Genomic DNA, 15,165 nt, shown 5'->3' on the forward strand with positions numbered 1-15,165 from the left:
TTGTTTCTATCCCCTAAACTTACACTTTTCTGTAACATTTTCTATCAATTGCCTGGAGTGTTCTTTTGTCTTCGTACTGGTTAATCTGGTCCGTTTACAGATTAACCAGTAAGCGGACCTTCCAGACCCAGTGTCTTTATGTACGACCAGCTGAGACCCACTTAAAGCACTCAGGTTATCTCCATTCTTTCTACTTTGAGTTAAGGGGGTGAAGATTTATGCAATCAGCTAATTTATGTTAGATGTTTTTCTTTTACCTGTCAGTATTTTGTAAAAATCAGTTTTCCCTTTGTTAAGTTTTTGTGTGTGTGTGTGTAAATAGTCACTATTAAAAACGCCAAATTATGTTGATCATGTTTGAGTTGTAATGGCAATGTAAAGGGCACAATGGCAAAGAGGGCACTGTATTTTGTCATTACCTGCTACAAACTCCACATGGTGTGTCATAATGGGTGCAGCTAATCTTCCTTTTATTTGTGGTCATTTCTGACTTATTGTTTTTTTGACTATGGAGCAAAGAATATTCACAAAAGTTGAGATTTTAACAGAAGTGTAAAGCATTATATCAAAAGCTAAATCAATGATCAAAAACATTATCAGGGACACAATGAGAAACATGACCAAAATATAAATGTTTTTGTTACTAATTTTTCAGTTTTCACCAATTAAAACAAAAGAAAAATCCTTGAAGTTTTTTATTTGTCTTAATAATTATGACAAAAGAGAGATCGACTCAGTTCAAGGCAAGTGGTCATATTCTGATGAGTTTATTTGTACTAAGACTTTGCAGTTTCATGAAAATAAATGGTACAATTCTCCAAACTGTTGTTACAGTTGATAAACTGTAAAAGTCTCCAGAAACGGCAGAAAATTTCATTTTAAACTAATAGATGTTATAATATTAGCAAGGTTTATATGAGCTCCTCAAACCAACTGTACTCCATCCTCAAACATACATATTTTACAAAGTTAAGTAGATTTTAATACAACATAATCATAAAATCACATAAATCAAATAAATGAAAGCACTGAAAGCATTATATGTTTCAAGCAAAGCTTTGAATAAATGTCAATATGAAGCAGAGGGTCTTCACTCTCCAGTAAACAGAGGGTTGGCCACGGTAGTGGTGGGATTCTGGAACAGCGGATTGTCAGCCTGGAAATAAAGAAAGTTTACCATTAGTTGCATTTCTTCATGCTATGYGTTTCAGCCTTGTGAAAATGGCACATTTTATGGATAAGAACTGAACTAGATTAAAGAATGTAATCGTGGGCTAAATTGATTGCAGTCATAATCTTTATTAGTTCAGACAGACGATGTGAAGGATCATCAAAATTTACTGTTGGATCTCATCCAGTTATGTTGACCAATGTACTTCGCAGTGACGAGTGGTCAGCGTGGAAAAATAATATATAATGATAAAATAACTGGTAACACTTTATTTGACGGGTTGTGAATAAGACTGACATGACACCGTCATAAACATCAATAAGCCTTCATGAATATTTATGACTGTTGTCATAAAGTGTCATTCRGTAAATTATGACACTTTTAATGCAAAGTTGACATTATTCAAAATGTCTTTGTTATGACAACTTGACATTAACCAAGAAATCATGATCTGACATAAATGTTATAACAGGGTTACTGTTATAAAAAGTTGCTTATAATAATTGGACTTGATGACAGAAACTCAAAATAGTTCCTGTTTTTCCAGCAACAAAATGTGCATCTCTCTCCTCCCTCCATTGTTAACATTTCTGCCGTGACGTGTTCAGCTGCTGCTGTTGCATAGAAACGGCGGCTACTCCCCAAGACGCACAGAGGAAATCAAATGAAATTACAAAAGAAAATGGTAACGCACAATGATCTGGATAAGTAACTTTAATCTGATTACTGGATTTGAAATAGTAATGCATTAGATTACGCGTTACTGAAAAGATTGGTCCAGTTAGAAAAACGTTACACACAAACACATATGCAGGCAGGCAGACAGACAGATAGATGGAATATTAATTATAAAACCAACTTACATTTGCCCACTTGGATTTCTTCTTTTCATTCTCAAATTTCTTGAACTCCTTCACGTCCTTCATGTGGATCAGTAACTTGACCAGCATCAGCAACAGAATCCCAATTACAGCCACAGCTGCAAGGGAACCTCCTATGATAGCTATGACGTTGGGTGGTTCAGGGCATTCTGTAAGATTAGAATCAAGCTATTACTGATGTACAGTTCATAAAATATCCAAGACAACATGGTCCACCTCCACAGTATTCCCTAAGAGATACGGTCCAATGCCTTCTCCAAGTCCACCAAACACATGTATATTGTTTTGGGCGAACTCCCGTCCTGGTTGTGGGAGTTCCACAACCAGGACGAAAACCACACTGCTCTTCCTGAATCTGAAGTTCAAAAAATGGATTCTCTTCTCCAGGACTTAAGAGTGTGACCCATCCCACCCAGTCTGTCAATCCAGGGGGACTTCCGCCAATGTCGATGCAATATTGCAGAGTCGCCAGAGCCTCAAGGAACTCTGGGCAAATCTAATCCTCCCCGGGGCCTTGCCATTGAAGAGCTCTTTAACCCCCTTAGCGACCTCAGAACCAGAGATTGGAGATTGGGATTGAGGAGGTCTTCCGCCCACCAGCCCACAACATCCCAAGACGAGGTCAGCCACACACCATCCTCACTATAAACAGTGTTGATGTTGTACTGCTTCCCCATCCTGAGATGCCGGATGGTGGACCAGAATCGCCTGGAAGCCATGCGGAAGTCCATGAAGCCAGTGGCGATTCCAGAATATTTTTCTGTAGGTGCTAAGGGGGAGCTAAGCACTGAGGGTGCTATGACGGATCTTTTTTCCCTATAGTTCTCGACACACAGGCATTAGTATTGTTATTTTAATCAAACTGATTTGCATTTATTTGACGCTTAGACGTCAGCACGAAGCTTTGAGCCATTAGCCAGATTACTTCCAGATAATATTACATTGTTTAGGTTAAAACAGCATTTATGACAAAGGGGGTACCTTTCAATGAGAGAGGTTGGACTCCCAGGCCACCCCTGTTTAACAATGCAGTTTATTATTCAAACAGGTAAAAAAAACAACAACTGACAATCAGTGACATACCTCTCTTTGTCAGAATTTCAGCATTGTAATAATCCTCTCCAGTTAACTGCTCCAGCTTGAATTTGATCCAGCATCCCTCACTGTCCTTCTGGTGGCATTCTTTGGTCTGCAAGTTGAATTTTTCAACCTTCTCATATTTTGAAATGGTATTGTTGCAAACATTGTTGCAATTCTCTTTCGAATTACTCAAGGAAAGGCAGCTAATGCAACTCCTGAGAATAACATAAATAGAAAAGTTTAAAATACAACAGATAAATAAGATAAGGCATATAATTTTCATAGGAACCATTAACATTCTGAAAGTAGCTTAAAGTAGTAACTTTAATGTTCTTACAGTTTCGTCAGGCATACAGAAGGACAGCCACTGCATTCCTTGCAGTGTGGACCCTGATATCCATCTATGCATACACATTGGTTACATATGCATTTCCCTCTGCCATAGCAAACAGAGTCGTCTGGTGTACGACAGCCATCCTCAGAAATCTTGCACTGACAAGCACTGCCTTGGTAACCTGTTTCGCATTGGCACTTTCCACAGTTGCATTTACCATGTCCTAAAAGCAATGAGAATTAAAAAGGTTGTCATATTTTTTCCACTTTAATTTTCCATCATTAATAATGACCTCCTTCATTTGAGGCTTCTTRAATTTCTTAATTCTTCCTCATGTATTTAATATCTTTCCTCATATTTATGTAGATGTGATTTACTGTTTAACCCCTTAACATGCAGTGGAACCCCATGTGCTATTTTTTCCATTGCATTTTCAAGCGGTGGAGATTAAGGGGTCTTAAACTATTACTTTAAATGTATTACATTAAAAGTAATAGTTTCAGTATTCCATCCATCCATCCATCCATTGTCTTGCACCCTAGTTTCAGTATTCATTTTAAAAATTAATTTAATCAACAGTATGCTCATCCATGTACTTTTGTTTATTTTAGATCAAGTGCACAGGAAGGAGAAAACCCTTGACATCCCTCTCCCCAGTCACACACTCTAGCTTAGGAGTGTCCACGTCCAGTACTCGAAAGTTACCATCCCTCAAGTTCTAGATGACTCACCAAAGTCAAATGGCTGAATTCCACCTTCAGCATCAGTCATTCAGCTCTGCAGAGGCATTTTAAAACAGCTGCAGGATAATGGATCCTCAGGAGAGGAGGATTGGACTTTGGCACCTCCCAGTCCAGCTCATTCTGGGCCTTCCAAAGCCACAATGGACACAGTGGTCCTACTTTGAGTTAGAGCACACTCTGTGTCCCACCCCTCTTTCTGAATAGGGGTACCAGAAATTGGCAGACTGCAATATTGGGGAGTTGTGTCAACCAACACAACCCAACAACCTCCAGAGCCTTAAAGAACTCCGGACGAATCTCATCCACCCTTGGGGCCTTGATCATCCAGTGAGAGGAAATTTATGGTGAGAAAACTTTGATAAAATGATATTTAAGTTAGCCTTAATGTAGCCTGACTATTTGCCTTCCTAAGCAATTCCACAAGATTCTGTATGTTTGGAGCATGCAAAGAGGAATTTGCTAAGGGAGCTGTTTAGTTTGAGTTTTCAGACCAGACATAATAGATTTTTAATCACCAAGGTTATGAGTTTCCTGAATGTTTTAATGGATGTTGAGGTCTAAAAATACTTAGTAGTAATACTTACAAGACCAAACTGCAAATATAGCTATTTTTGAGGTTTAGCCAAGTGTTTGCTGTAAATGTTTTCTTTGGTTTATAAATGACCTTTATGACTTCCACTTTGAATTTGTTTTGTATATAAAAAGGTTTCACATCCATCTGTAAGTCTTTGATTGAGAAATACTTTGATGAAAAATATATTATCTACTTAAAAAAAAAACTGTTAAAAATACTTTACCTGCACACAGCTTGTTCTCATACTTCTCACAGTGTTCATCATCACACTCGCAGTAGGGTCCATGGTAAGAGCTTCCTTGCTCTGTAGTGTGGCACTGGCATCTGCCACACACACAATCTCCTCGACCCTCACACTCTGTCCCATTCTGCCTCCGACAAGCTGCTCGAAGAGAGGCTTCATCTTTATTCCCAACAGCACAGTTGCAGAACTGACCCACAAAACCTTGGTTGCATCTGCAAAACGAAATATTAAAAATAACACAACAAACTGATCAAAATTAGGATTAATTACAGTTGGCTTTGTTTTTACCTATTTCATAAAAATATTTATTCCATACATTATATTCATCCATTTTGCATGCCCATGTAAACCTGTTGAAGGTGAGGGGCTGAGGCTCACCTCGCCAGTCCGATAGAAAATCAGGATGCAATGTACTAACTACTTAGACGACTACACATGACCACTGAAAACCAACTATCAGCAGGTAATAGGGTTGTCAAAATAATAATTGATACTGTATGAGAAAAAAGTTAGTTAAGGTACTCATTTTTATCAAAATCTTTACAAACTGATCCATTCATATTTGCCCAAATTGCGACAATACTGAAGCGAGGTTCTATGATGGTACTTTCCCTGTGGCAAAGATGAACAGAAAAAAAGGAAATGCTGAAATTGTTTGCTTTAAATTCATGTATGGGATGGTGGGTTTCATGGGATTTTCTATCTGGAATTCGAATGTTTGTGGATAAAAATTGGTTTGGAGTTTGGTATGTTGCTCCTGCCGTGTGGCTGGACACCACTCATGGTACGATCGAACCTACTATACTGAAGATTTTTAATCGACTGGTGTGTGGCTTCTCAGATTTTGAAAATCGGCCAACTATTACAAAATTGTGCCTTGTGAACGAGCCTTTACAACAATCAGCAGAGGTCTCAAATGCCTGGGGTCAGGGGTAACTTACGATCTGGGCCTCCCACTACATGTCTCACTCCTATGGCAATACTGAATAAATACTTATGTTTTACTGAAAACACATTTTTCCATTAAACATCAATATGTGACTAAAATATTAAAACAGGGACTTTGAGGAAGATAACTTACTTGCAAATACCACAGGTGATGCTTCCTGTACTGTTACAGTGAAGATGATTGTTGCCTGTGGGGTCATTACATTGGCACTCACAGTTGGTAGAAATGGTTACCGTCAGTTTGTCTTTAATTCCCAGTGGGCTGATGGTGAAGGACTTTTCCTCTATACATTTGTCCACAGTCACAGTAACCTCAAAAGATATCTGTAAAGAGAGCAAAGGATCAGATGTGTAAAAATATAAAAATCACAAACCTACTGAAACTTTACGGTGGATCTATCAGAGCTAACAAGCTGTCTAAAGTGCTCCTTCCTATGGCACGTCTCCAGTTCAAATGTGTATTAGTTAAAATGCCACTGTACCAAAGAATCTTAGAGCTCCAGCCCACTTAATGCCTAACATTACCACTGTGTCCCTTTCGTTCCAAGAGTAAGAGAAGAGTGTTTTACAACAACAGCAAGTGCACTAACAGCACTTATATCAGTCTGTGATTACTTTGTGCAGCATCTCTGAGCTAAAGCCGGAATGGACCCAGAAATCAGAGAAGTGCTTGGTTCCTGTACACTAACATACATTTTTTTAGTGTTCCCACAAAACTTAGCAACACACTTATGTATATTTACATACACACTAAAACAAGCTTTAGTTTAGTCTTTTATAACTCAGCTTTATTGACGGTTGGAAAACATACACACTAACAGATAGCAGCTCTAACGGTTTACACCCAGAACCGGACACACAGCGCTTGAGCTGTAACCACAGTGACAGCAGCAAAGTAACAGTAACACAAAGTAACAGAGTTCTATATATGACACAAACAAGAGAGCAAATAATCAGTTTTGTTAGATGTAGTGAGGGCTGCAAAAGAAAATACTTGAGTATTAGCAGGTTGGAAAGGTTGGAAAATGACTACAGTTCCATAACATATTTTATACACTTGTATAACATAAAGGGCTAAGATAGCTAAAAGCAAAAGTTTTATTGGGTAACAAAATCTACAGCAGTTAATCATTGAATCTGTGTCAACAGCTGTAAAAAATGTCAAATCTGTGATTGTAGATAAACGTTTAAGAAGTTATCACATCTTTTTCTGATGTGATAAACCAGGTTCAAAGATCTGAAAAGGTTAATTTTCACTGGATTATGACAGAATAAAAGCATCTCAAAACACTGACCTCTTGTTCTGCTTGCACTTGATCGCAGACGCCTTTACTGGGGCTGTCATTTATTCGGTGTTCACACAGTGCCAAGTACTCAACTCTTACTTTGTCAGGAAGAATGTCATGAGTCACTGTGACTTTAGATGTCAAGTTCTGCAACAATATACAGATTATTCATATTTGTACATTTTTTGCAAAACCAGCAAACAATTATTAGTTTCAAGTAGCAAAAGCACTGTGAAGGCCTAGGGAATTAAAATGTTTATTAAGATTCTCAGACAAAACAAAATCACTTTGGAAGCTTACAAATTTTCCAAACTGTACCCAACATTTTTAGATATTAAAATATCTTAATTGTATTGAATTTAATGGGTGTGACCAAGCTGCTGTACAGCACCTCCTAATGTGAGACAGGCCAACTGGTAAATCACAGAAAGCTGAAATGTGGTACATTGGTAGAACCCACTAAAACAAGAAAAATATATTTCAACAGTATACGCTAAAGAGTATGAAATGATCAATGGAGTTGACCATTTTGAGTCAAATGGTAATTTTTGAGAGTTTTTCACTTTTAATGCATGTCGAAATTTAACAAATTCCTCAGAGGGATTTCGGCAAGTATCTGCCCCATACTTGGCAAATATGCCCTTAATAGGGGATTGAAAGTTATCAAAAGCTTGAATTTTCATTCATGGTAAATGGGCAGGACCAGGCTTCAAAGTTGGCTTTCTCATAAAAATTTCTAAACTCTAATTTCCACATACAAAGGCTGAAATACACAAAACTTTGTATGAACGATCTTTCTCAGGTGTCCACACATTATATGTGGTCAAATGCTGACATCATCATAGCACCCTCTTCGAGGCACAGAAATGACCTTAAATAGGAAGTCATGTTGTTAGGTTCTGCATGTGTTTTTTGATTCATATAGATTTAAACCTGTTTGATGACATAGAACAACATGATGCTGAATGCTTCTCTCAAGATGGACTTGTGACTAGAACAAGTGGGTGTGGTGCTATGGTGAATTTCAATCCCTTGCTGTTTGCATACGGTTGACTCTAAGTCAAACATGCATCATCCGATTTGCACTAAACGGAATCTGAATGACCTTGGTTAACCTCTGAAGAGTCCAATTGGATTATATTGGAATTTGTCTCAGAGCACCCCATAGGTTATTGCAAGACTTATATCTCCATGATGCATCACCAGATTTTTTGTGGGTCATCAGGCAGTAAATTAAAATTATTTATTGAGTCCTCCAGCTTCTCCCTGTGTATGATACAAGATTGAAACTGTATCCACTACCTGTTGATAACCACACATGACTTGTTTAGAAGTCCTCAATAATCAGTTGTCACAAAACAGGAAGGGACAATAACTCCTGGTTGGAAGGTTGGTTTCCGGTATAAGTTTACAGACTTGAATATTTTCAAGATTACCCAAATGCGCATTTGAACAGCATGAGTGTTCAGGTTGGCAACAGGATGGAAACAAGATGGCAGCAGGATGGAAACAGGTTGGCAATGATGGAGCTCCCATGGTCTCCACAAGGCTGGAGCAGTGCCAAGGTGCGAGGGACGCTTATTTCTGCTCTCAACTTTAAAGGTGCATTCAGACCGGATAGTCCGGTAGACTCGGTTTAATTGGGGCTAAAATTGCAACATTTGTTACATTTTCAGAAATCTAGTTTGCATTCACTGTGACTAAAACCAACTGAAAAGCCTGTTCCCCCCGTAGCCTGTGGGGGCGCTGCACCAAGAACTACTGAAGGAATCGAACACAAAATCTCTGAAGAAGATCAGCGCAAATTCCTTCTTCACAAAAAGTAAACAAAACGGAGCGGTGTCAGATGTTAGAGGTTTCAGGATTTCTTCATTGATATACATTACTGGTTTGGACATCGCCTGTTAGTTGCTAACGCTAACGACGCTCCTGTTTGACGGATTAGAGTCTGAATCAGAACTCTAATCCTGGGTTGGTCTGAATGCGCCCTAAGACTCTGAAGTATGGATAGAAAAGTACTAGATAACAAACAGACTTACATTGTAGGCACTTTCAATTAGCTGAACAACATTATTTGAATCTGATGATAAGACTCCCACCACTGACTTTGGAATCATTTTAGTGAGTTCCTAAAGAAAGAATGGAACAAACAGATTTTAGATTAAGTTGACATTTTTTTCTGTTATATTAAAATTTTTGGCATTAAAAGAAATGGTCAGCATTACCATGTAAACATTCTTCACGTTTTCTGTTACAGCGAATATTGGCTGAATATTGTTTTTTTCCAGCTGCGTAGCTAATTGTCCAACAGACGGGTAGTCCTGCACAGAATTGAAGAATTTGTTAATTAGAATTAAATGTAATAATAAAGAAGTAGTGTCTTTGTGAAGAAAGGGAACCTTTAAAAAGGAGGGAAATGTCAGCAAGTATTCAAGTATTTAGTTTTTGTCATTTATCCAATTACTGTCTTGGGTCACGTCAGGAGCTACTTAACACAACAAGACAAAATTGTTCATCCTTGAATTCACTGCTTAATTTCTCTTTGTCAGAAATAAAACACAATTCATACATACCATGTCATTACTTTTTTCATACAGGTTGCCTGTCATGTGGCACAGTTCATCATTGGGTTCGAGAATGCCAGCTAGTTTTCCGTCCCCAGCCATGTGGAATCCAGCATCCGTGGCGAGTACAATTAACCGAGTGCTGCTATTCCTCCAGCCTATTTTATCCTGTGAAGTGTGTCAGAAAGGGGGAAATGTCTTACAACCATAAACTTCCATCCTCATTGGAAAATGTGCAATGAGAGTCAGTACAACTAATAATAAACTTGCACCGAAGATGAGTGAAACAAACGGTGCCATCAGTTAGTGTAATGGCATTTGTCAGAAATGCCCCAAATGCCCTTTTTTGAATTTTTTGATCAATTGTTTAGTTATTTTTCTTATTTGGAGGGGCACAAACAGTAACAAATACTATTGGAGGGCCCTAACAAAAACAATTTATAAAAATAAATTAGTCTGGCTGCCGTCGGTCTAAAAACGACTGAACGGAGTCTCAGTGCGTCTGCCTCCTTGTTGTTGAGACACCAGAGGAGTGAGGGTTCAACTGCCCAAATTATGGGCAAGAATTGTTTCTCTCAACATACACTGGTTTGTGAATAAAACCATAAACCTGCTGGTTTAAATCATATGGAACTTCTACCACAGTGGCTCTGCAGTAACATTACATCTGGAGTATTTTCACTTACATGGAAACAAACCTTAACAATTTTTCTTACGCAGCTTCACTTATTAACAGATTGTACATGACTGTGTCGTCTTTGGCTGAGTCCTTACCCCGCAAACAGCAGCCTGCATCATGGCATCAAGGCTTCCTTCAGGAGAGTCCAAGTTCCCAGAGATGTACTGCTGTGCCACCTTCTGTGTGAACGAGTCCCGACTCGGTGTCATACTGAGCACATGTCTGTAGCCAAAGGCAGCCTGACATTGAGTCTCACTTTCATCACATGGTTTCGCAAGTTTCTCCTTGTTGGTGTTGGTGTAAGGAAGGACGGTTTTATCAACAAAGGCCCCAAATCCTGTAATTACACAGATGTAAATAAAGAAGTCCAGTAAAAGTATAGAGTCAAATAAATGCACTGAGATGAGAACTTTGTCAGCCAAACTTGTTGAAAACTGTAGAAAAGAACTTTAGCTATAGTTAAAAAAAAGTGAAGTCATTTAGATAAAGTCCTGTTGATCTCTGTTATAGATCTTTGTACGCACAAGTCTCACATTTGATTGTTTTCCAAATGGGTTGAGCATCAGCTGCTCATTCCAAAAGACTAAATTCAGCAGAAGAACTGAATTAGACTTTTGAATCTCGGCTTTTTGGTTTGTGACTTTGTTTACTAGTATTGAGAAACAATTTGAGACATGTTTTGTGCATTTGATAAGAAATGCTTTAAGAATGTATTACCTATATTAGCATGTTTAGTAATTTTATTCAAAGCATCAAAAAGATTTCCTCCCAGTCTTTTTACATTAGCCAGATCGTCCTTCATGGAGTAGGAGAGATCCATCAAGTAGTAAAGATCCACAGGGTAACCTTCAGCCCTCTTAAAGGACACATTGAATTTGTGTGGAAGCCCTGTGAACAAAGACAGGATAAAATTAGTTACATTTCAATGCTCGTAAAGAATTCAGTTAGAGAAAGAAACCTGACAGTCATCATTGAGAAGCTCCTGCTATGGTGCAATCTTCTGTATGCATGGACCCATTACCAATAAGTGGAATACAGTGACAGTTAGTGCAATCTATAAAATAAAAGATGAGTTTTCCAAAGGATAACATTTACTCCTAAATGTAATAAGCATTTATTACATTTAAAACCTTTTCTACATATGTTAGAATATATGTATTCAGTGATATGGACAGTAACAACTGACTGCACTCACCAGGTCGCAGTTTCAGGTTGATTTTTTGTGGAGTCATTTGGACAGGTTCTGTATTGTCAAACGATTGGGATAAAGGGTCTTGTTGCTTAATCTCCTGGGTGTTTTGAGGAGAAATAATCTCTTCTCTCATGCAGCCTCTTGCCATCAGCTTTGCTCGAGTGTCACAGCGGACTGCTTCCTGTTCTCCAGCTTTGGTAAAATTCTATATGAAAGCCAAACGACAAAACATCAGAAGTTGTCTTTCAAACTGAAGAGCAAACATCAGTACGGGAATCATTAGCAGCTGATATTCTCTGCAAATGGTGAATATCACCATTTGACCACAAGTGTTTTTTTTCACTTTGGGTAAAAAAAAACAAACACCATTTCTATGTGCTTGCACAAACAGTTAAAACTTTTCAATTTTAAAAGAAAATATTCTTGTATGGATGGGGCTTTAAGCCTCTGGTTTCAAAACTGTAGCACAGAAAAAAACAATAAGAATTGGTTGTGTTGGACAGCAAAGGATCTTCCTTCACGTAGTGTCCTGTTATGTGAATGAAGCAAATACATGTTCTGCTCAACAACATGAAAATGAATTTAAAATGTTTAGCTAAGGTGTATTGTTTTCTTAGTCGATTCGATAGCTGAAACTTCCACACAATTTGGAGACTGTAGTCTGTAAATTATTTAAACCAGAAGGAGGAGGAATGTTTTTAGCTTTTTTAGTGTGTTAGGGTTAGTTTAAAATCATATGAAACCAGCTGCATAGCTACTTAAAGTTACTAATGGAAGTATGTCTTCAATAAAATAACACTGATGACAACCTTCTACATGTTCAAAAAAGAAAATATATTTAAAAATTAAACTGCAAGAAGCTTTGGTCCTCCCACCTTGGTTGTGTTCTGCCTGGATATACAGTTGAGAGCTTTGAATGTTACCATACTGGCCTTTTTTGTGCATAGTGTAGCTGTGAGCCTGGGAAACTAATCAGTTGCATTAAACCAAAGTCTATTGTGAAACAGGAAAAAAGGTTGGGTGTAATAGGGCCTTAACTCAGAGTTGCACAAACTTCCTGTTTGGTGATGCAGAGGTGGCGGTGAAAGGGCAATCAAAAATAGAGTTTAGATTGTTCAACATCAACTTATCGGTCATATGACTCAATTCAATGGTGATATATTTAAAAGTGGAACATTGATCAGAAAAACACCTCACTTCCTGTTACCAGTGCTGCTCAAATGATGTTTGCAGATTACCATATATGTGGTGACGAGTGAAGTGTTATGACACGGAAACATGGTGTGAACAAACTAAATATCTTTGTCGGAAATGAGACAATTTAAAACCTTGCAGTGGTAGCTGTTACTGGGATTTGTGTTTAGGGCTGCTAATATCAATTATATTACATCTAGAAAAAGAACTGTGCACTGGGATAAATACAATTTAAGCCTTTAACTGGCATGTTGACACACCAGTGTCTCATTGACTAACATGTAAACTTTTTGAGTGACACTTAAAGGTAAATATGCCAGGAACTCATTGATATGTTATTGCAACAGTTATGAAGAGTCTATTGACCTTTATATTATAAACACAGTTTATTAACACAGTACTGCTGACCGACTGCATTACAGTAAATATAAAGATCCATAAATGCATATAAGCAGTGTTAATCCATCCAGCCACTTTCATTAAACTGCTGAAACAACAAGTGTTTCTCACCAGCTGCTTACACCATGAACAGAACGGCCCAGATGTGATGCAGTCCTTACACGACGTGATCGATGACTTTGAGCAAACTTCCTCTTGCTGACACAGCCCTTCAAACAAACCACAGAGTACATGCAAGAAACGTAACATGGTGTGGTACCAAAATGTTTCAAGAGTTTGTAATGTTTTGTTCCAGTCTTCTACGTTTATTTAGTATATTAGTAAAATGTGGGTAATGCCTGTAGAATGGAAAATATTTTTATCAGTATAATTTTCTGTTTATATTAGAAGGCATCTTTGTTATAGGCTTCCTGCCTTACTAAAAACAAAACCAAGTAACATATGGTTCAGATGGAGACCTTTCTTTTTTTAAATTAACTTGTTGCTCTCACAGAAAGACATACCATAAATCTTATTCATGCAATTATGTTTTTCAAATTATTCCAACTTACCATGTTTGCCCAGCATAAGGAGCAGAAGTGAAAGCACACACCAGTCCATACTCTGATGACACAAAACATACAAAAGATAACTAACCCCATGATTACACTAAAACATTATACTATGACAAGCATCCATGTCTGGGAGTACCCAGAGAGAATGCACAGGGAGAACATGCAAACTCCATTTTTTCAGAATTTTTAAAGTTACAATATAAAATCAGATGGTTCATGGCATCAGAGTTCTGTGTGAAATTGACGTACAATAAATTCAGAGAGATCAACTTAAGTTTACACCATAAAAGGAAAAAGCTGACAATAGCGTCAGCTCACTGGTGTACTTCCTCTTTCTGATTTAGCCGTCTACGTTTACGCACATCTTATTAGCAAGATGTGCGTAACATCTTCTGAAAAACGCTTTTGTTTCAGTCATTACACAACTTTCCAACATTTATTTTGGTAAACAACTAGATGTGGCCATAAAGTAACATAAATTGCTTATGACAAGCAAATATAAGTAAGCTTAATATTAACAATAAACATTGATGGCAGCAGTGATGGTTCGCCCACAAAAATGCTCCATTTTCTGTATGCTTGCACATAGTTGGATGTACCGATGCAAATACTGGAAACGTTTTGCATGTCAACGTGTCCACAAAGTCACTGGTGTCCTCATGACAATTAATACAATTTTGGATTAAAATCCAATATTCCAATAAATTGAAGGATGTTTTAGACCTTTTCAAATGTGGGTTTTTTTAAGCCCCAAATTTAGACTTAAAAGTGCCTAAATAACTTTTAAGCTCTAGATCACTCGGTTTTCAGAAAACTCTGCAATGTAGTTTTAAGATCAAAAACTTTCCTTTTTGAAAGACTGAACGTTCATACCATCCCAACTTTGTCACTTTCATATGAAACTCTTCCGACACACATCGTAAGAATGTGTATCGTACACAGAGTCGTGAGATTCTGAAACCCAAATAAAAGCAGAATTTTGAATTTTTGTGACACAATAAACTATAATTTTGATAAAATTACACGGTAGCCCTGACTATTCTTGCTTGGTGCATTATTTTGAACCCAAACGTTTCATCGTATGTCTCTCCGTCTTTGTCGCTGTTTTCCTAATTTGAATTTGAATGTCTGCATTCGTACAATTTCATGTAGAAACAGACGGGGAAAAACATGAGACAACTAAAGTGGTTCACTTACAAAAAAATATGTGAAAGAAACTTACCGCTAACAAGATGGTGCTTTTCTCCGTGTAGGCAGATAGACGTGCTGTCAGACAAGGAAGTTAACGGGTATGACAGTATTTAGGAGAACTGTCTCGCCCC

At 37.8% G+C, this 15,165-nt stretch overlaps 1 protein-coding gene across 1 annotated transcript; it reads right to left on the reverse strand.

Moving 5' to 3' along the window:
* Positions 1 to 737: 737 nt before the first annotated feature.
* itgb2 (integrin, beta 2) lies at positions 738 to 15,159 on the reverse strand. Its single transcript, XM_008438701.2, has 16 exons — positions 15,066 to 15,159; positions 13,841 to 13,892; positions 13,401 to 13,498; positions 11,700 to 11,901; positions 11,222 to 11,392; positions 10,600 to 10,841; positions 9,835 to 9,993; positions 9,487 to 9,582; positions 9,301 to 9,390; positions 7,271 to 7,408; positions 6,109 to 6,299; positions 5,007 to 5,239; positions 3,470 to 3,689; positions 3,136 to 3,347; positions 2,035 to 2,201; positions 738 to 1,156 (listed from the first exon to the last, which is right to left on the reverse strand). Exons 2-16 carry the CDS (start codon positions 13,887 to 13,889, stop codon positions 1,091 to 1,093), a joined length of 2,334 nt encoding a protein of 777 aa, XP_008436923.1. The 5' UTR covers positions 13,890 to 13,892; positions 15,066 to 15,159; the 3' UTR covers positions 738 to 1,090.
* Positions 15,160 to 15,165: the final 6 nt, after the last annotated feature.

Source organism: Poecilia reticulata, linkage group LG2 (genome assembly GCF_000633615.1).
Source record: "Poecilia reticulata strain Guanapo linkage group LG2, Guppy_female_1.0+MT, whole genome shotgun sequence".
Classification (NCBI taxonomy): domain Eukaryota; kingdom Metazoa; phylum Chordata; class Actinopteri; order Cyprinodontiformes; family Poeciliidae; genus Poecilia; species Poecilia reticulata.

Bases quoted from the DNA above. Each gene is read 5' to 3' on its own strand.
- itgb2 (XM_008438701.2), bottom strand. From the start codon at position 13,889: ATGGACTGGTGTGTGCTTTCACTTCTGCTCCTTATGCTGGGCAAACAT. The intron at 10,842-11,221 runs GTAATACATTCT...GTGTAATTACAG, and splicing joins TACTAAACATGCTAATATAG to GATTTGGGGCCTTTGTTGAT. The intron at 9,583-9,834 runs GTATGTATGAAT...AATTCTGTGCAG, and splicing joins ATGAAAAAAGTAATGACATG to GACTACCCGTCTGTTGGACA.